This window comes from Anthonomus grandis, chromosome 18, assembly GCF_022605725.1.
Source record: "Anthonomus grandis grandis chromosome 18, icAntGran1.3, whole genome shotgun sequence".
In the NCBI taxonomy this organism is placed as follows: domain Eukaryota; kingdom Metazoa; phylum Arthropoda; class Insecta; order Coleoptera; family Curculionidae; genus Anthonomus; species Anthonomus grandis.
In genome coordinates, this window is record NC_065563.1 from 8,931,253 (window position 1) to 8,954,642 (window position 23,390).

Consider the following 23,390-nt stretch of genomic DNA (forward strand, 5'->3'; position numbering starts at 1 on the left):
CATTGAAGATTTAAAGGGATAATTTTCTATTTCATTTAATTTATTTGAAAAACTCTTTTCTGTCTGAACCATAAGACGTTAGCCAATTTAAATGTGGGCCACATATTATACCATAGGCTTGACGTAATCATTTTTTAAGACTACAAAATACTTAAAACATTGAAAGGATAGAATTAGCATTGCCGTGGAACTACAGGCAATTTGTTTGCTTACAACATCTCTGATGCAGAATGTAGAAATGGCAAAAAAACAAATTTTTTCAAATTTTGATAAAAATGATTTTTATTAGATAAGTACCTTTAATATAATGAAGTACGTTAAAAAAACACATAAAGAGTTCACAAACGGTAATATTGTTTATAATTTAAAGCATAATCTATTAATAATAAATTTTTATCGTGTAAATACTTTTTGACGACGTCACTGGTAAAGATTACCTGTGTGGGTGGAATCAACAATGCGATCGAGCGGCGTTGCGATATTGTTGGCTTTTTCTCTAATATAGGGATCTTATCTACATTAATCTAACTTTGAATGTTGACTTTTTTATAGAGTATATTCTCATATTTTACTTAAGAGAAATAGTATTATTTTGCTCCTGTCAAAATAAGTGACAATCTTTTATGATATTATAAAGTATGTTTTTTTGGCCATTTCTACATAAACATTTGGCATCATTGCATCAGAGATGTTGCAAGCCAACAAACTGCCCATAGTTCCATGTCATTGCTAACTCTAGTCTTTCAATGTTCTAAGTGTAAATATTTGTTTTATTTATTTACTTTACAAATAACATATTACCGCCCCCTTACAGATCTATAAAGAAACCATGTTGAAACCCTAATACGAGATCGCGGCATGGCTCTATTAAACTACACGTCGCCCTTCACGGCCACCCCCAGCCCCCTAACCCACTACTATCAGCCGCAACCGCCTCCCACGCATCAGCTGCCGCCCTATCAAGTGCCGCCCCGCACTTCGTACTCCTACCCGCCGCCCCAGAAGCCGTTTCTCAGCGAGGATTATGCGCATCAACGGTCGCCCTACGGACCGTATCAGCCGCCCCAAAATCAACAACAACAACAACAAGAAAATGTGCAGTTTACGCGAGTGACGGACGACGGGGCGAAAACGAAAGTGCACGCGGTGATTGATTATGATTATGACGATGACGAGGAGGAGTTGGGCGGCGCGGTGCCGCCCCCGGTGACCCCCATTCAGGGGCCGATTTTTATTAAGAACGGTTCGGTGCCGGTGGTGCCCTTGTACTCGCATCCCGTGTTGAATAATGGGAGTTTTGTTCAGATTCCGGTAAGTTTGTTTTAATTTATTTCCATGTAAAGCTGTTATTTGCAAAACTCCTTCTGTACTATTTGATTTATTTTTTAGGAGCAACACAAAATATTTTAGGTTTCATGTAAATTATATTTTTGATTTATTATTTTTTTTAATCAATAAAATATATGCAATAGTGACAGTACATAAATTTAGTTATTCGCAATGAGAGAGTTTTGCAAATAAAATAATCACAGTTTTTTTTTAATTAAAAATTTGTTATTATAAAATTAAAATATCTTTTTCAAATAAGAAAATTAAGTTTTAAGTATCTTATTCAAAAAAATCAAGTAAGAGGAAAAAAATTAAATAATTTTAGTAACTATGTATTTTAACAATTCTTAATTAATTATTTTATTTATTCTTTTTAATTAATTAGTGTCGTTTTCACTTTCACACAAATCTTGGCCACCTTCACTTGGTATGCACGGAAAACAGAAAATACTCAAATTAAGCATAATACTATTAATATAAGGCGATCTTAGCTTTGTATATCTCCAAAATTATATTTTTGACCTCAATGCCAATATCTCCAACGAGGTTCCTATAACAGAGACCTCCTTAATCTAACTGTACCATCCAAAAGGTCGTACCTCAAATAGTTCCTGAGATATTCAAACATTTTTGCAAGTCAGTAGATCTAGCTCTAATAACCTCATTTCAGTTCTCGACTGAATGATTTATACCATTACCGCGTTTTATGGTATTGTTTCTGTAACAAACAATGGACACCTTGCTTATGGTAAATGTCAGATGTGTTGGCGCATACCATTCCACCTTTTTAACTTTTTTTCATTTTCGATGAATAATGGCCCTGTACCTGTTTAATTGCTTGTTAAACAAAGATAGACGTACTCTTTTTTTTTTAATAAAATCATAATTTACGAGACACTGCAGTCGTAATATTTCTTATTTTACAAGGAAGCCGTTTGTATGATATGCCAGACGAATTACGTACTTCCTGCTTTACAGGAAATAAATCAGGTTCTTTAATAATTGACCATTTAATCATTCTCTTGATTGCGAATTGACGTAACTGGGAGGTTTATGGTCGTAGATACATTTTGCGTAATCTTCACCCATTTAAAGTGTCACTGAACGGATTTATGGACCATATAAAGGCATTTTCTCATGGTCTATATGCAGGATGGTATATGAATTAAAAAAAAATCAAAAGTGAAAATCTGTTTTTTTTTTAATTGCTCCTTTAGCTGGTCAGAGTTTGCCTTTTGTAGAACATTAATTTTACGGTTTTTTGACTGCAATAAGTCAAGTTTTTTGTCAAGAAGCTGGGATTCTTCTTTTTCACGTTTTCCCTATTAGATCATATCATTTATTTTCGCATTTTTATTTAAACTTTGACTATTTAAGTGATCAATTTAATCCTCTAGTACCTTCTCTAAATCACTACGCTCCTTAAGCTCGGCAGTGAAATCTTGACTTGACATTTTTAATACGAGAATCCCATCATCAATTTCAATTGCTTTTCTAGAGAATAATATTCTTGAACTTGAAGGGTGACTTTCAATAAATCAATTTCCAAAGAAACAACTTTGGTCTCATTATCTGCAAGATGTTGTTCTACAGACTCTTATTCCCGAACAGTTTCTTCTAATTCCTATTACTTACCTACCGTTTATTTGTAAATGGACGTCTTTTAACCCTTTCGCTCACTGTGTACACATTTGTGTACATGAATTTATCATTATCCTTATATAAATTCAGAAAGGAATTTATTGTTTTGCTCATAGTGTCAACATTTGTGTACATTAGGATTTTACATGTAGTATAGATGCGGCCCTCAAGGGGCTTTCAATAAAAGTTTGTTACTGTAATTTACACAGCTGGCGAGCAATATTTGAGTAACGCGTGCAAGGTTATTTGGTAGATTATTGTGGTGTTTTGTTTGTGGTGAAAATAGTAAAAAAAAATAAAAACAAATTATTAAAAGGTGGTATTGTGAGTGCTAACAGTGATCCATTCAGTTTTCTTTGCGGATTTGTGTACACTGTAGAGAAGTAAAATTACAAGGTAAATGTAATCGTACTTTTTTCTTTTTTATATTAGTAAATAGTTAAATATTATAGAATCCTCGTTTATACTGAGCCGAAATCGCCCGCTAACAGATAAAGAACTATTCGATTAGAATAGAAGCCGGATTATCAGACATTGAAGGACCCAGTGACGGCGAATTCAATGAAGATGATGGCTTTGATTTTGATCTTTGATACTTGGAACTTGTATATTATATAATGTGCGTAGCATATATACTTTTCATCTTGTAGAATTACAAGCAATGAGTGATGAGGAGGAAGAGGCTGAGCCTGTTCCCAGCACACCTGTAACTCAACAACGTGAAGAGACTGAGCAGCTAGAACAAGCAGAACCTAAACCTGTTCCCAACATAATGGCAAAAACTCCACAAAAATCGAAGAAATTCAATATAGAAGACTATTTGGAAAACAATGGTCTTTCAAAGAAAAAGGATATATTTTGGCAAAAAAATGTGCAGTATATCACTCCACCGATAGAGTGGCACGTTAGAGAAGAAGAACCAGTAGTTCAGCTGAAAAGCTTAGCATTTTTTTTCTGTAATTATTCTGCAGATATTTCCCAACCCATGATGGAATATACAAATCTTTACGCTGTTCAGCAACAAACCCGCTTTGTTCCTACGACGGTTGAAGAACTAAAAACGTTTGTAGGAATACATATCATCATGGGTAATCTACATTACCCAAGAATTAAGTTATACTGGGACCATAAATTACAAATTCCACTGATTTCCATTAATATGACTGTTAACAGGTTTTATAAATTGCGACAACATATTCACTTCGTGAATATTCACGAAAAACCGGACAACGGTGACAGATTTTGGAAGGTGCGTCCATTATATGATGCAATTAGGAGAAGATGCCTTTCCCTTCCATTGGAATCAAAATTGTGTGTGGACGAGCAAATGGTGCCGTTCAAAGGCAGTTTGAGCGTCAAGCAATACGTCAAAAACAAACCCAAACCATGGAGAATTAAGATTTTTGCGCTATGTGGCAGCAGTGGCATCTTGTATGATTTTATAATATATCAAGGATCTACTACTGAACTTGACCCACAGCAACTTGATGTATTTAGTTCGGGTGCTGCAGTGGTACTAAAATTATCTGAACGAATCTCACCTTCTAGGGTACAGTTATATTTTGACAACTATTTTTCAAATTACAACTTACTTCAGTACCTTAGAAATAGGCAAATATATAGAGTAAAGCGGGGAAATATGGCAACATAAATGTCAATCGCTCACATTCTGACCTCCATCGGACCTACTCGCAATACGAACACTGAACCTTAGAGCGTACCCATGTAGGTTTGCGACGTGAAAACTCTCGTTGCCATATTCTCGTCGTCAGAAAGAGTATAATTATAAATGTCCAATGATACGGTATTGCCATATTACCCGCACCCATGGGTAATATGGCATCTAGCTCAGGGTAATGGCAACATGTTTTCGATATGTAAAAATTAGGAATTAGAGTTTTTTTTAATAAAAAATGCTAATGACTCCAAAAACATAAATTTATTTCTAATGAAAGAAGTCAAATACAAAACATGAAAACTTATTAATATAATTCCTAGTGGCTACTAGTAGATATCCTCTAATTTAACTGTTTCTTTAAGCAAATTCGGATAATGGCGGACATTCTTCGCAAAATCTGTCAGATCTCGTACATATCTCATGGATCCATTTCATATATACTTTTTTGTCGTAAAATGATCCATGACATTGTGCGCAAAATTCTGATTCATCAATATCGACTTCGGATTCGGCGCTTTCCTGCGTTACTACTTCTGTTTCGGTATCTGACAAAGAAGGGCTTGGTAGTTCTTTGGTATCCCGGTTTTTTTAATATTTTGTATTTTTTTCCGTTCTTCTTTTTGTTTTAATTTTCTGTTCTTTTCTTTACCCGTCTTGCAAAAATTGTTTCTGGTGAAGTTAGTATCTCGGCATGTTGTTTCCGTTTATAGCCACTTGGTCCTGGTTCGACGCGTGGAACCGGTAAAATTGCTTCAAAGGGATTCGTATCTTCAGGTTCCTCAACTGCAGTGACATTACCTGGTCTGGGATCATTCTCCTCCTCATTGGAAATCTCTTCTGGGTTAAGACTATCTTTAACCGATGGTTCGTCGTTGATCATAAAAGCATAATCGGGAATTTTTCGGGATTAAAAAGGTAAATCCCACAGGTTCTAAAACCGGAAGTCCCGTTTTGAATTGTTGCAGCCTTACACCAGGCAATATTTAATAGTTGGGCAAATTGCAATCGGCTTAATTTTCGACCAGGATTGTTGTGTACCCAGTTTTGACAAGTTTGAGCCTAATAAGCTTTCAAGGGCTTAAAGAATGAGCGATCAAGCGGTTGGAGCCAATGAGTGGTGTGGCTGGGCAAACAAAACAGGATCACGTCATTTGCTAAAAAAAAAAATAACAAAAAAGCGAAAACCCTAAAATTATAGGAAATCAGTAAACAGGTGGTTGACTACCTTAATGTCGACAGGTTACTATGGTAGTGCGATGGCGTAACCGCCAGAGTGAGCTATGAGCGAACTGAGGCATATTACCCGATGCGGCATATTCCCCCGCTTTACTCTACAACGTGCACAGCAAGAGCTGAAAGATTTAAAAATCCGCCATTTTCGTCCGATAAGGATATGAAAATAAAAGGTCGAGGTTGTTCCGAAGAAATTATTAGCGGGGATGGGGAAGTTATAATGACAAAATGGTACGACAACCGGCCAGTTGTAATGGCATCAAATTATATGGGAGTTGGTGATAAAGACCAGTGCCGGCGATGGGATAAAAAAGGGAAGAACTATATTTACGTTTTAAGATCACAAGTAATAAATAACTACAACTCTAACATGGGGGTGTTAACAAGATGGATTTCCTTATTACCTTGTATCGGACATTTATTAGGTCTAAAAAGTGGACTCTGAGAATGTTTGCTCATGCCATAGATATGGCATGCGTAAACTTCTGGTTTGAATATAAAGAAAAAGCTGCTAACTTGGGTGTGGCTAAGAATGATGTCCTAGATTTGCTTCACTTTAAAGCCTATGTTGCTGAGGTTTTAATCTTGGCAGGAAAAACATCTACTAGGAAGAGGGGGCGACCAGCAGCTGATAATCCGGGTCCTTCAACGCCCAAACCGTTAAAAGTAAGACCAGAAATTAGACCAGTGGCCGAAGTTCGTTTGGACAGACTAGACCATTTGCCATTCATTGATGAAAAAGACTTTGCATCTAGGTGTAAAGTACCAGGCGCAGGCTGTAAAGGACGGTCAAGAATTTTATGCCAAAAATGTAACGTTCACCTGTGCCTTACAAAATAAAGCACTGTTTTGCAATATATCATACAAAGTATTTTTTTGTTTTAATTTATCTTTTATACCATTGACTACCAATGTACACAAATGTGTACATTAAAAAAAACTAAAAACAAACAAAAAAATAAAAAAACTGTTTACGTCAAAATTTTTCAAAAAAATTAAAGAGTTGATTTACAAAAAATCAAATTTTTCTTTTAAAAAATGAAAATTCATGAGCGAAAGGGTTAAGTCAGATTCAAGTTTTTCAAGTTTTTACTTAGTTTGAGTTTTTTACTCCCCAGAAGTTTGATTTTTAGTCCTTACATCAGCTATAGAGTTTGTTACCTGATAGTTTGCTAATTCCAGTTGCCGATTAGTACTAAATTGTTAGTACTAGTTGGAAATTCACATCTCCTAATTATATTTGTAGTTTTTACATGTTCGACTTGGAGCTCCTTTTCTGTCTGTAAAGAAGTTTCCTTTTTTAGTTCATCATTTGAGTTCTGCAGTAATTCGATATGTTTGTCGTTATTTTCATTTTCAGATATAAGTAAATCGATTTGAATTTCTAAAGAAACTAAATCTTGAAGCTCAGTAGCGTTGCTGGTTAATTTGGTCTCCAAATCCAGAACTAATCTAAAAAACTCCCGTTGTTTACCAGCAAGTTGAGATTGAGAGGATTGTCAGCTATAAGTTTCTGTATTTCAGATTTTTTATTACATAGGTCAGATTTGTCAATTGCTTCTCCATTTGCTTTTTGAAACTTTTCAATTTTTTTTTGTTCATATATTCAAACTTTAACTACTCGATTTCAATTAAGCAACTTTAGAATATGCTTAGCCTCTGGCCACATCTTACTCAACTTGACTCAACTTACTGACTAGACTATAAAATTTAGACTATCCTTTTTAATACCCGCTCGTGACACCAAATCTATTAGATTTTTTACGCACGAATAACTTTCCTTATGGTTTTAATAATATTAACAACATAATAATCGTTCGGCAGCTCTTTTTAACGGCCATTAATTCCATAGATATTGGCCTCGTACCATATTCTTGTATAAGAAGGATTTTATTTAATAGCAAATTGAATATGGACATGACGGTTATTATCAACTGAGATACATGTGTAAGGGCGGATATTTACAATTGGCAAAATTAGTCTGAGAAAAAGAAAATCAGTTTACCTTTGATTAGAAAGAATTCCATTTAAAGCTACATGCAGTGTTTTTTTCTACAGTGGGGGTTTCCTATAGCCAAACCTAATAATAGCTCATTTAATGCTAAATTAAACTATTTACTTCTGGTTTCCGTTATTGAAACAATAGAATTACGAGCACCTCGTTCTCACAATTCCGATGATTCAATTGACATTTAAATGCTCCAAATGTTTATCCTTGTGGTATTTCCATCGATGTTTTATTCATTGTAATATCGTTTACTGTTTCGCGACGGTACCTCCCGTTATACTTCCTATTGGGTACTTTTAATAATATTTTAAAGAAATAAGTCAACAATTGCTAATAATGCGCGATGTTATCTAATAAGGTTGGTTGGCTTTGAAAACCTTGTAAATTATAAGTAAAATGTTTCGTAAATTAGCGAGAAAACAAAAGGTTTGTTATACGGTTCTGCGGACACCCAATATGATTCACTATGTGATATAGTTAATAATAGTTATTATCGTTAAATGGTTGACTATTTAAAAAAATCTGCATCAATGACGTTCTGTGCGTGGCACCAATACGTAATTCTTCGAGTTTTTACACTATTTATGTTTTCGACCATGTTTAAAGTCTCTTTTCCGTTGATCAGAATAGTTTTTTCAGAGGCCAATCTTGTAATTTATTTATTTATTATTCTAGCAACAACAGCTAAATAGCCAATTACAGATACCGAAATTACCTATTACAAAATAAATTCAAAATAATCCTACATAGCTCTTAAAAAATTATCTAAATACCTATGAACACAGGAACTAATGTTATTAACTATTTAAATCCTGCATCTGAGAAGCACACAACCATCATTTATAATTCCCGTAAAACTTTCTAACCTTATCAAATCTATGTCCAAGTCACTAGCATGAATATTAAAAAATTGCATGTTTTATAATCTTAGATGTTAGATAATAGGGGCTTAAGTCAAAAAATATAGTTTTTCAGAAAACAAATTTAAAAATTTTAAAAATTGCTGTAAATCCGATTATTAATTTAAAGCCTGAAGTTTTTGATATTAGTCAGAGTATTTAATTCTTTTTTAGATCAAATACTATTCATTATCTACAAAAGTGTATTTTCCAAAATTTCAATGACTTAAGTCCTTATGAACAAAAACAAAAAGTTTTTCTTAGCTCACTGATTTTTAATAAAGGACTTATGTCAGAATGGAGTAACTTTTAATAAGGCAAATAATATCAAAATACATGTTTTAAAAACACAAACTAACTTTTTTTCCCTTAGAAACTAATTGATTCATTTAGCCTAAGTAAGTATTTCATTTTCCTCTTGTTCTACTGCTTCATCCACTAGATCTGGGTCATTATCAATAACTTTAGTATCGGTAGGTAAATTTTGATAAAATTGGTGAAACACTGGTAGCACCAAAGAAAAAAGCGAACACAAGTCTTTCTTTTTCTCCTTTGATATTGGAAGTAACCCTTTAGTATACAGTTCCTTAACTACCAAATTTTTTAGGTTTTGACTTTTGCCCCCCAGTCTCAGAAAGCTTATAATTTTAAAACCTTTAGAATCAGATATAGAACTTTTGTAACGTACCATACCGCCATTATTATATTGTAGCCATTGCACATTATGCCAATAAAACTGTTCGCCTAATATATTTTTCTTTCTGTTGACCATTACTGATTTTAATAACCCGGAAAAATCTAAGAATTCATTTTGCTCCATTTCATGGACTTTAAATTGTCTTTTTCTTCCAGTTGTTCTCACCAACTGGTACCAATCGTGTGGATGATATACTGGAACTTCCATTTTCTTTTTTCGCTTTTCTATCATGGAATGATCGACATCAAATTCCATATCGTCGCCTTGCACACATAGGGGCGTATCTGAAATATTTGTATTTTACAGGAAAAGCATTTGAAGATGTTGGCTCAAGAGAAGCTGTCGTTGTGAGAAAACGGTTTGGAATTTGCGGCTTAAATTTTGTGTTCATGTGGGCATCTATGTTTAGAACAATTCGCTATTATGAAATTTTTTGTGTGCTGTAATCAAATTGTTTTAAAAAAGTTACGCTCTTTGCAAAATAACAACAACCCATGGTAATCAAACTTTTATTCGAAAAATTAAACATTTATTAAGTTTCAAATTAACCTAGTACTTCAAAGAAATGAAAAGTGGAAATCCTGGCCTGGATTCTTATCGCAAAAAATAAACGTAGGTTCCTTAACGCTCTTAACACTATCAGCTTTATAAGAATAAGTAAACCTGTTTATTAATTTTTTAACTTAAAAAGTATATCATAATAAACCAAAATAAAAAAACTAAACTGTTTATAACATAAAACGATAAAAATAGGAACTTATTCATGTGGAAGAGATCTGTAAGATGACACATGCTCCTGAGATCGAATTACAGGAGTTTCTCCACTGCACAAAGAAATTAGGTCCTGATATTTTAGACATGTTATCTTTGGTCGTTCATTGTTCAGTTCTCCGAGGGAAAAATGATCTATGTTGGTTCTCTTCAATATGAGGCTTCTATAATGTTCATCACAGTGAGATACTTTAAAAAAAATATTATCTAAACTTTTCTTTTCAACTTTCATTTCAAAGATTTCTGTCCAGTTGATTTGGTTTCTGTCATCATCTTGGCGTATGCTTAAAACTCTTAAATCTTTCGACAAACCTTTAAAATATATGAAATCGGAATAATTCATTGCAATTACATTATAGGGATTTTTAGCCCTAGCTAGTCTAAAAATCGGAATCAACTGAGATGGAACAAATATGTTTCCTGAACGCGAAATGGCAGTACTTATGGCACTATGGACTGAGTTCCCTTCACTTTGACCATGAAAGGGCTCAAAAAATCGAAGACGAATTTGCCTAATGTTCTTGCTGCTTCTTACAAAATATAGTAACATTATAGCGACTATGGATTTTTTTTTAGAGGTAAAAAGTATTTATTGGAAAAGATCCGTCTTGATTATTCTCTCCTTGTGGTCTTCTGTTTTTTATCTTCTCTACAGACATATCGGTTAATATATTCACGCTGCAGTTGAATATTTGCTAATCTATAATAGGCATTAATAAGGCGTTATTAATTAAGTAAGTAATTATATAAGGCGTATCTTAGATACGCTAGTTTTGTCTGTCGTTTTAAAATGACTTGATGAGATACGCCTAAACAGTTTGCGTGCATAACCCAGGCAATAAGTTATATTGAGTTACGCACTTTTGAGAGCAGCTAGAAAACACCAAATTTGTCAACCTCCGGGCGAAATCCAAAAAAAATTCAAATTATGAGTTATGCCCAAATATTAAAAACTTGTGGTTTATCGTTAAATTGGGATTTTCACTTTGAGCCTTTATAAACATAGTAGCGACATGACTGTTTCGATTTTGTCCACCACATGTGTCAGAGTAAAAAGTTATATTATTTACATCATTGGGCAAATTTTTAATGTGAGTGTACAAGCAGGCAGCAATTTCATTACCTCCCCGAGCAGCCAATGCTTCATGCCACATGTAATGCGTCGATTCTCCATTGCTATCATGCACTGTTAAATTATACGTCCAGAGCTGACGTTTATAGAATGCTAGTGAAGAAGTTATAAAGGCACTGCTGGAGATTAAAACTAAAGCATTTTTTATGGGGATTTATTTTAGCTTCCGTCTTATCTTTAGTTTTTGCTTCGAATGCAGCATTAGCTTGGTTGTGATGCAATTCCAGTTCCTTTTGTAAACGAATTTCATCTTCTTGATTTTCTGATTTAGAAGCAACCTGTATTTGCATACTAAGAGTGTTGCATTTATAGCAGGTATCAATATATGGCTTTTTAAACGATAGTTTTAATTTGTGAAATTCTTTTTCATATATCGTTCTTCACACGGGATTTTGCCTTCCTTCTTTGTACAGATCGTACATAATTCGCAGATTTAGGAGCGATGGTAGGTACCTTTTATCATTTGTACGTCTTGTACAATGACTCTCGTGAGAAGGGGACGATTTAATATGTGTACGCACTTCATTTAATTCCTGTTCAGATTTTTTATTTACGGAAGGTGTTATACCTCTTTGATCTTCAACAGTAATGCCAGAAGTGCATTGCATTTTGTTTTTTAAAACCACTTTTATAAATTTTTCCTTTTCATCCAAAGTCTTACAAAAACAATCTTTGCATACAGATATTCTTTTTCCATTTATTTCAAAAAAATATTCGTAAGTTACTTCTCTGTTTTTCGAAGAGTCGCGTTTTCTTTTACGACTTACTTGGGTATCTTTGGAATTAATTAGATTTGCAATAAATGTTACCCTTTTGCTATGGGATCCCAAGGACCAATATTCATCAAAAACTCCTTTTCGAACGTCTTCATTTAGTGTTTGTGAGCATTTTTTCTACAATCTTTTAAAGGCTTCATATGTCTTGCATTTACCATTTTACCGCTTATATTCACGTAACTTTGTCCAGAATGAATTTTTTCAGTTCTCTCTTTTCTTACAAATCGGGACCACTTTTTTAATGGTTTATCTATATGAACTTTTGCCTTTTCTGCTCCAATTATTGTTGAGGTCCAGCTTGATCAGTTATGTTCAATTTTTCTTGTGATTCTAAAATTTAAAAAATATAACGATCTAAAAACTTAACATACTACTTTGAATATTAGTAGAGGAAATATTATAAAGCCTTTGAACGACTTATTTTTCTCTGAATGGACAATAAATCAATGTTGTCGTCACTGCTTTCACTTTCAGATTGTCCAGGTAAATAGTTATTATAGTGGAACTGGACCTGTTCTTTTGGAATACGTTTCAGCGGGCTATTCCGGTACCTATTACCAGAAATCAGAAATACCTGTTCCGAGTGCGCCAGTTCATGTAAAATAATGATGGCGATTTCTGTCTGGCGATTTGGTTCCGAATAATACGAATCAGTCTCAATACTCGGATTGTAAAATTAGTTTTGACTTGGCGATTCTGCGGACAGTGTATCGCAGAAAAAATCAGAATAGCAAAGTTATTCCGAGTTTTTTATTAAATTAGTACAGTTACTTGGTTTTATTGAGTCAGTATTTATTTTTAGATAATAGGTATAGGTACCTATATCCTAAAAAGGCGCTTAATTTCCATTAAAAGAAAGGTTAATGGCGAACAATATTAAATAAAAATAAACAAAACTAAATAATACAAAATATGTATTATTTAAAAAAGTAACAAAAAAAAAATTCAAAAATAAAGAGTAAAAATTTTGGAATTTTTTTTTACTTTTTCTACTTACAAAATTTGGCGGTTAAGTTCAAAAACAATAAGCTTTCTAGATATTTTGCCTTAAGACGACGGCGACGGTCACTTAAAATTTCACCTGCTTTTGAAAATAAACTTGCTCATGGGACCGACGTCGCAACAGCACATAATTTTTCTTTAGCAAGTATATATATCCATTTTCCCTCCACCATTCCCATGGGTCCTTTTTTTCGATCCAGAATAGCGTCCTCCATCTACCTGCACTTCTAAGATTGCTCTAGAGGTAGAACAACTGGGTATTTAAATTTTTTTTAGAACTAATTTTGTCAAATATATCCCATACTGAAAAAGTTGTTTTTATAATTAAATTATCTTGAATTGAATTTACGAAACAGTGGGCTGCCAAGGCAGTTGTGCATATAGGTCTCCTGATGGACCCGTCATGCCCCACCGGGGGTTACCAGAGCCCAACGGCCTTAGAGAAATCGATAAGGCTCTCTGGTCTGAAGGACTTAACTCGGCACACTGAAAGTGTTACCCAAGTATTTGAACCTGGCGCGCGTGAGTGCTGGACACTCCCCGACTACATGGTCAACGGTTTCATCCTCCTCACAGCACCATCGGCATTCCGGGTTGTCCGCAATACCGATAGTATGGAGATGGCTTTTTAAGTGCCAGTGACCGGTTAAAAGACCTGTCACTAGCCGAATTTCGCGTCTTTTTAGGCGTAGTAGATTTTTGGTGAGACAGGCAGAGGGCCCACCTATGTGCGGTTTGGCCTGTCTCATACCAGGGGACTCAGTCCATCTTCGGTGGGTCCACTTGTCCAGCAGAACCTTCATTGACGCAACCGCAACGCATTTGGCAATACCAACTATGGGTTCCGGCCCCATCAGCACATTCGCGGATCCCAGTCTGGCGAGAGAGTCCGCTTTCTCATTACCTGCATGGCCTGCGTGGCCAGGTATCCAGACGAGCTAGACCCTGCATCCAACCTGTATCAGGTTTTTCAGGACTTTTATGCACTTTAGTACAAGCTTGGAGCTTACCTTTGCGGCCGTGATAGCCTTAATGGAAGCTCTGCTGTCCGAGCATATTGATACAACTGTATTGCGTATAAATTATCTTTTACATTGCGTCATTATTTTTAAATGCCAATCTCTTAAATCGTGGGTATAAGTATGTGGTTACTACCAATGAATTACTAAATTCCACATTTCCCACTCTATTACGAAGGCCGCTTTGCAATTTTTTAATTATTGTCTTGGCAGATGTGCACTTTTAGAAGCTCACTGCATACATCTAAAAGAAGGGCCCATTTATCCAATGTCAATTAAGGAAGATTATTATAGAGTATAGCTATAGTAATCCGTACAGCTTCTTCTAACTCAATAAATTGCTCTACCATGTAGTAGGTGGAGTTCCACCTCGCAACCACATCCTGTAGAACTTTCTTAGGGGTTTTTAAACCAATATTCTCCTGAAACTTCATTAATCAAACTATAGTTTTCACTTTCTCTAGAGTGCTTGCTACTTCGGTGAGTGAATCGCGAACTAGGAGATTAAGTATGGGCGTAGCATCCGAAAAACTTCCATCCCAGCCCATTTGTAATGGCACTTTTCACATTGGCCGCATTATCAGATATTGCTAAAATATTTTTTTTCAATACCCCATTCCTCTGCTATGGTTCTCAGTTCCGCATTTAGATTGACACTTGTATGAGACTGATCAAATACGGCGCATTTCAGAAGAATGGTTTGAATATAAATTTTTTTATCTATGAAGTGTATTGTGACATGTGACTCCCATAACGTTTTCATTGTTTGCGGAAGTCCAACAATCTGTTGTCAAACAAACTGCCATTACATCTTTGACCAGCTCTTTACGTTAAACTGAACATTGTTCTTAAATACTTGAAATTATTGTTCTAGAAATTACCGTCTATTAGGAAGTTCGTAAGATGGATTTAGGGCTTTGGTATATTACCAAAACCCTTCATCCTCAACTACGCTATATGGCTGAAAATCTTTATAAAATTGTTTTAATAACAAATCGTCAATTTTTTTCTTTGAGGCTGTATTCAATCTTTTGGGCACAAATGAGGAAATTTTTGACTGATTTTTTGAAAACTTATGGTTTCCTTCTTTCTTTTTTACTATGTGGCACTTAATACTTGTACTGGATGAGCAGGTGGATGTTCGTTGGCTGTCGGTGTCCACAAAAGCTAAAAAATACATGCAAAAAAAATCAAAGTGACTGCCGCGCGCTATCCAAAATGCCGCGCATGCTGCAAAAATAATAAAATTTAAAAACATAACCGTTCATTCATCGAAAACCTGTGATACCGCCAGCAGCGCCACGGTTGTCTTGCAATTGATTTGTTAGAAATAGGTTGGAGCTGTAATAGGTATTTGGAATAGGTTTACATGTAGAACTGGTACAGGTCAGAATAGGTACATTAAAAAGCTATTCCATAACATCTCTATAAATAGTCCTTATCTGCATAACTGTCATCTGAATTTAAGATAGCTGTCAAATCTGCCGTCAGTGAAGAGGCTGACGATGATGTTACAGACCCTATATCTGGGATCTGATCTTCTGTTAGCGACACAGCTAAACTTTTATTTATTGTATCGCCGATAACTAGAAATGTAAAATTAGTCAGTAACATACACTACAATTAAAATTACAAGCAAAAATGGTTCTTTTACTATACCGTTTTAAAAGCATTCACCTTTATTACTTGCTGTATCCAACTGTATAAAAGTTTCACCCAAAAAATTCTCATCTGTAGAATGGCCTTTTATTCAGTTAAACTAATACACAAATTAAAACTCAACTAATAAATCCATAATTTTAAAATACATAAATTAATGCGTCTTGCCATAATCGAGTCACGTCATAATCTCTCCTTGTCAATCACTTTTCCCAACCTAACAAAACGTAATAACTGTCAGCACATATGACGTTGTATGTAAAGGCGCGAAATTCAAATTTTAAAATTAAATACTACACATCAAAGTCCAAAATATTTGAAAAATCCGAATTAACAGTTGGAGAAGGCATTAAAATTTTGTAACTTGGGTGATCAGTATTAGGCATTTCTTCGTGATCATTATCCGATGTATGGGAGTGTGAAATAACTGGAATTAATAATTTATATTTTTGTTAATTTATAATGAGGTTATGTTTTGTCGTATTAAAATAATTTACTAATAATAAACATAAGATAATTTTAAAAATTATAACAATGATATTTACCTGTTTCTTCACATTTTCTTGCCAATTGCAAAATAAGTTTACTTCTTGCACTCATGTTAACTCAACGATTTTCTACGATAAACAAACAACGACTACACATAAACTTCTAACCACGTGTAAATTCCACATACATAATAATGATAAATTGATACGAAAGTCTTAAGTCAGCAATGCAATTTTAAATTTAAAAATAACGTTCTGATATAAATTGACTTAAGTCATTATGACACTACTTTCCTTTTACAATGTTTTGGTATGAAGGTCTTATGTAAACTTAAGACTCTACCAGACCAGATTTTTTTTTTACCTAAGTCTTTTGTACCAATTTATGGGGCCTAAATAAAAACGGTATGACTTAAGTCTCTAATATCACCAGAACGAGCAAAAAATTTTGACTTAAGACCAACATTTTTCGGGATTTCGTCAAAAAGTGACTTAAGACCTTTATACCTAACATCAAAGATATATTGGTGAGCTTTTAAAAATATTTGCCCTTGGAAAATCTAAATTGAAAGTCTTTCTTTGTCTAGTGTTTCAGCATTGACAAAAAATGGAAGCATTGAAAGTATTTCTGGGAGTACTTGTTCCAAAAGAAGAACATCTTGCAGTTGATGAACAAATTATTCCTACAAAACTTCGATCAACCCTAAGGCAATATAACCCGAAAAAACCTCATAAATGGTGTTACAAAGTATTTGTACTAAGTGGAGTTAGTACAAATACTTCAGGCTTCAGCTATGATTTTGATTTCTTTTCTGGACCAACTAAGTTGCAGGCTCATCAACCAGATCTTGGAGCAAGTGGTAATGTGATAGTAATTACAACGTTATTTTTGATAATTGGTTTACGAGCCTTCCACTACTTGTTTATCTCAGCAAAGAGGGCATTTTGCCTCTTGGTACTGTTCGCAAAAATCGAATTCCAGATTTTGATTATCCTAAGGAAACTGCAATGAAAAAAAAGGAAGGGGCATGGTTGTTGAAAAAGTGGCTTGAGTGGATGATACAGGTTTGATAATAAAATAGTTACTACAGTATCAATCTATGTAGGCAGTCAACCTATTTCTGCAGAGATTTTGTAGAAAGAAAAAAAAGCACATTATGATCCCTCGTCCAAAGTGTATAGAAGTATACAATAATTATATGGGCGGTGTGGATCTTTTGGATTCCATACTATAGTCGGATTACCGAACAGATGGAGTAAATGATGTGCGCGAAATATAGGCCCGCCCATCGATGCAACCTTGGCAGATTTAGACGAGGGGAATTATGCCTACTTATTTTAAATTATTTTACCGTACAGCTTTGCTTTGTAAGCAGCTTTTTTTAAAATATAATACGGTCGCCTGTAAAATGGGTCCAAACCGATTTTGAGGTTGTGCCAGGTAATGATATAATAATCCCTTTTAAGTATTTTGTTATGCAAAGTTATGTTAATATATTGAGGTTTACCGAAAAGGGATAGGTAATCCTTTTAAGTAATCGTGCCAGGTCAAACATTTAGGGTGTAATTGGCCAGGTTCATCAGAACCGAGCGCTGGAAGTTTTGCCTATAATAGTAAGGACCAATAAAAATTGTCATACCTGAGCAACAATCGAGCGCTCAGGCAGAGCTTTTTTCTGATGAACCCGGCCATTATAAAATATAATTTTATGATCATAATCTGGTTTTGAGAATTACTTAAGTAGCTTTTATCTTTTTTTAAATATGCGTTTAAAATGAAAGAAGGAATAAACCTAGGTAACATTATTTAAAAAAACATTTTTATTTTTCTTTTTGATGGATGGAAAATTCAATATTTCAGACAAGTTTTATTTTTAAAAAAGTTTATTTTAAATGTATTTATACTAACTAAAACTAAAATTTAAACTAATTTATAAAAAATATTCATGGAAAATAATACTAATACGTGAATAGATATGTATACAGCGTGGTGACTTTAACTGGAATAAATTCAGTTAAAACTAATCAAATTTTATCTCGCAAAATTCCTGAGACCCGTCGATTTTTGTTTATTTTTTTCACATTTCCAGATAGTTTTTGTATTTTTTCACCTACAGGGGGGGGTCCAAATTAACCCAAACTTTTTTTTTTCAAATGGAAAGCCACTTTTTTTAAACTCTCATTGAAACGAGCCCTTCCTGATTAAATTGCCCTATTTACTTTTGTGATTATCTAAAGGAGAAATACGAAAAAAAAAACATTAAATTATTAAAAGTCTCGAAATATTTTGTGTTGGTAAATTTTTGGCGTGTTTGTTTATTTTATTGGTATCGAGAATTTCCTGACATTGTTGTAGTGTCACTGTTAAAGTGAATTTCAACCAGTTGTTAAATAAGTTAACTTATATTGAAAAAATGCCTTATTTATCCGAATCCCACAAGATTGAAATCTTAATGATGATTGGTTATGGGGACAGAAGTCGTACTCAACTAGAGGTTGTCCACTTATTCAGGTAGAAATATCCAGATTTGCCACCTATTAACCAAGGTGCGGTTAGTAAAATCCAAAGGAGATTTCGAGAAGTTGGGCACGTGAGGGATGTTTCAAGACAAAGGTCTTCTAAAATCGATGAAAACACCCAATTAAATGTATTGTTAGCGATGGAAGAAAATCCGGTAACTGCAGCCAGAAGAGTAGCTCGCGAAAACTCTATTCATCATAAATCTGTGCTAAAAATTTTAAAAAGTGCAAACAAACGACCTTATAAAATGCAACCCATTCAAGAGTTATTGGAAGACGATCCAGATCGCAGAGTTCAGTTCTGTGAATTAATGATGAACGCCATTGACGAAAATCGCATATCTTCGGAGTGGATCCTTTTTTCTGATGAGGCTACATTCACCCTAAATGGCCATGTTAATAAGCAGAACTGTCGCTACTGGTCTGACGAGAACCCATACCGGGTAAGGGAAACTAATACACAATATCCCCAGAAAACTAATGTTTGGGCTGGCATAATTGGCAGGCAAGTTATAGGGCCCATATTCTTCAATGATACATTAACTGGGAAAAGATATCTAGAATTTCTTGAACATGAACTAATTCCAGTCTTACATGCCTTATATGCGAGTCAGTTCGATCCAGATTTGTATGATGAAAGAATCTGGATGCAACAAGATGGTGCTCCCCCACATTATGCCCGTAATGTACGCCAGTATTTAGATGACAATTTTCCAAACAGATGGATTGGTAGAAGGGGTGCAATCGAGTGGCCGGCACGTTCTCCCGATCTCACCCCACTTGATTTTTTTCTGTGGGGACATTTGAAAAGTCAAATTTATATGAGCAAACCAGGAAACCTAGACGAACTCAAAGAACGTATTAGGCAAGAAATCCGACAAATATCTCCAGAAGTGTTAGAAAATGTCAGAAACGAATTTTATTATCGTCTTGGGCTTTGCCAACAAGTAAATGGTGCTCATTTTGAGCATCTTATACATTAAACGCAATTTTTAATAATTTAATGGTTTTTATTTTTTTTCGTATTTCTCCTTTAGATAATCACAAAAGTAAATAGGGCAATTTAATCAAGAAAAAGGGCTCTTTTTAATGAGAGTTTAAAAAAAGTGGCTTTCCATTTGAAAAACAAAGTTGGGGTTAATTTGGACCCCCCCTGTAGGTGAAAAAATACAAAAATATCTTGAAATGTGAAAAAAAAAATAAACAAAAATCGACGGGTCTCAGGAATTTTGCGAGATAAATTTTGATTAGTTTTAACTGAATTTGTTCCAGTTAAAGTCACCACACTGTATAAAGAAGAGATCAAAGTTTCCTAAAAAATTACTCGCTATCTGAATCTGATGAGTCTTCATGTACATTACTTATAATAAGTGGCTCTACTTGGACTTCCATCATGGAATCCATAGTCCACATTCGCTTCTCTTCCTTGAGGACATGGCCAACAGCTTTCTTCCAATTTTCAGCAGTTAAATTTTTTATTGCTTCGTCAAAAAGTGGTTTAAGTTTGGAAAATGTAAATGTAGTATTTTTTCTGCCTACTTCACCCTTAATTTGAGCCCAAATGAGCTCAATGGGATTAAGCTCACAATGATATGGGGGTAGTCTTAAAACAATCCTACCCGTAGATTTTGCAAGCTCGTCGATTACAAACTTGTCTTGACCTTGATTAGCCTTTACCAAATCCAAAAGTTCCGCTTTTACCATATCACCTTCATAAAAAATTGCCTTACTGTCTAGCAGGCTTGAATGTCAGACTTCTTTGTTGCCGACGTTGGGATCTTCTCAAGCTTTCTCGTATGATAGGATGCGTTATCAAGCACAATAACGCAATCTTCTGCAAGACGAGGTAAAATTTTTTTGAACCACGCTTCAAAAACTTCAGAATTTATTTCTTCGTGATAGTTCAAAAGCCAGTAAGCCTTCCGGAACAAAACCTTCATCTGAACCGATATGGAGAACTATTAACCTTTTTCCTTTACCAGATGGTGACGTCAGTCCAGTCGACAGTCCTTTGACAAAAGCTTCTCTAGCAGTGGTTATGGTCTCGTCTTTCCATACTTTTTGAACCACATGACCGGCGTTGACCCAGGTTTCATCCAAAAAATAAATGGTTTTATTTTGCTCTCTATATTTCTTAATAGACCGCAAGTAAGGTCGTCTCCAGCAAATTATCTCATTTTTTCTTTAAGCATACAATTTCTACTCCTTTTTGTATAACTGCAATTAAAAAAAAAGCGAAAATCAATAATATGATCATAAGGGTTTTATTGAGGGTTTTATTTATCTTAAAAGCCATTTAAACTTACCTAAAACCGATTTCTTGTAGTAAGCGTCGTAAGATGCTTTTTTTAAAAGAAATAGAAATTGCGTTGTTTTCTTCAGTTGCGGCTAAAATCTTTTGAATCGTTGGCGGTTTATTTCTAAAAAAAAAAATTGATGGATTGTCCTGCGAATCGCACATTTTGTGTCATCATCTACATGTTCCAAATTGGCTCGGGGTCTATCGTACTGGCGCTTGAAATTGAGGAGAAACGTCATGTTCCCGAAGAATGTTATAAACACTACTATGACCAACTCCTAAAAAAAACTTGTGTAAAACAAGTAAGTTGTGTAAACTTGTATATTCTAAAAAAACATAATTTTTAATGAAAATTAGCTTTCTTTAAAAATTATAATAAATTAATTGGACAGACGCTGTACAGAGTGTCCCAAGATGAGCGAATTTATACGTAAAAATGACGAAAAAATTTGTAGTTGAAATTTGACCGTTTGGCATCCAGCCCTGCTTGATTAAAAACTGAAATTTAGCATATTTTTATTTTTTAAAAATCAAGCCTTGGTACGAGCATTTTTAAAATTTCATGAAGAGGTAAAGTAGTATTTCTAGGCATGATGTAATAAAAGTTTATAAGAAAAAGTTGTTTAGAATGCAAAATTATGCCCGAATACCGAATGTCATAACCATAGGCCTACTTTGATTTTTACAAATTTCAATCTCTAATAATTAAATATGAATAAAAAAATTCATTGGTTCACAAAACGTAAAAATCAAAGTAGGTCTATGGTTATGAAATGCGGTATTTGGGTATAATTTTACATTCTAAACAACCTTTTCTTATAAACTTTTTTTATATCTTGCCTAGAATTACTACCTTACTTTACCCTCCACTTTACCTACTTATAAAATTTAAAAAATGTTCGTATCAAGGCAAGCATGATTTAAAAAAAAATAATAATATGCTAAATTTTATTTTTTAATCAAGCAGAGCTGGATGCCAAATGGTCAAATTTTAACCACAACATTTTTTGTCATTTTCACGTATAAATTCGCTCATCCTGGGACACACTGTATATTAAAAATATTTATTACCTGCTGCTTCTGCTGTAAACTGGACTTTTTGCACTTTGTTGTATGCTGGATGCTCGTTATCACATGTTTTATATATGTTCATAATCACTTCCTTTTCAGCAATGGTCAAATGTTTTCGTACTCTTTTCTTGGGGGGTGACAATGGAGGTGTACGTGGTGCGTCAGTCATTATTTGTTAACAAACAAATTAACAAAAAAATAAACACAATCTCAACTTTTCAATATAGCGAAGATTCAAATATTCGAATAGCAGAAAATTCAACTAAAACGATCTAAAGAGCGGCTTTAGACTAATAAAATTAAATAAAATCCCAAGTCATGAACCCTATCGAGGCTCTAGGCCCCACCTCCGGCGCAGAACGATCACGTGGCCACTCTATCTATTCGGTAACTCAAGTATAGGCTATTATAGGATACTAATAAGATCAAAAAAATTTTACCTAAGATTTTTTTTTTCATTTCCTCGACATGTTATGTTGTAACAGTTGGATATTATGGAGAAGATCGGTCATAATGTACGAATTCTGACGAATGTTATTTGCCACTGGCTGAGTTCAAACTTGGATTGGCGGAAATTTTAACAAGATCTAATGTAACATCAAGAAAGCGGGGCAGACCTAGTTGCAGCCAAAACTAGAATTTAAAAAAAAGGAAATTTCCTTTTGCGCAAATACCAGCCCAAGAAATTCGTCGCGATAATGTGGACCATCTTCCTGAGTGGTATGAAGATCGCCAGAGGGGCCCTGGATCACCTGGAAATAGCGTTTTTCTCCCATAATGTGTCTAATTATACCCGAAAAACATCATTTTATTCCCATCCTCTTCTAATCTTTAGACTGAGGTAGAGATATATAAATGATAATTCGATCTTTCCATTTTTTTCTATATCATTGTTTCATTTTCTACATAGTGTTTGAATCGGCTGGAAAAGCATCTATCGTTTATTAAGCATAGTATGATTTTTTTTTAATTAGTATTTTCACTTTTTCAGACCCATACTATGAATTATTATTGTTATCATATAATTTTGTAAAGTAGTTAATTTTTAAAAAAATACTTACTATTAAAATTAATTAATCGATCATTTTAAGTTATAAATGAGAAAAAATATCTTAATTTATTATTTATTTAATTCCTAGTAGTTACCCCTTTAGTAACCACATCCTGC

General features: G+C 34.2%; 1 protein-coding gene across 2 annotated transcripts in view; it reads left to right on the plus strand.

Annotated features, from left to right (window-relative positions):
• LOC126747099 (protein spaetzle 3) overlaps nucleotides 1–23,390 on the plus strand; it is a 94,286-nt gene that overhangs the window by 18,391 nt on the left and 52,505 nt on the right. For both annotated transcript variants that reach the window (XM_050455595.1, XM_050455597.1), the window contains exon 2: nucleotides 815–1,311. In XM_050455595.1, the coding sequence (XP_050311552.1) occupies nucleotides 859–1,311 (453 nt within the window). In that variant the 5' untranslated portion in view covers nucleotides 815–858. The remainder of the gene's footprint in view (nucleotides 1–814; nucleotides 1,312–23,390) is intronic.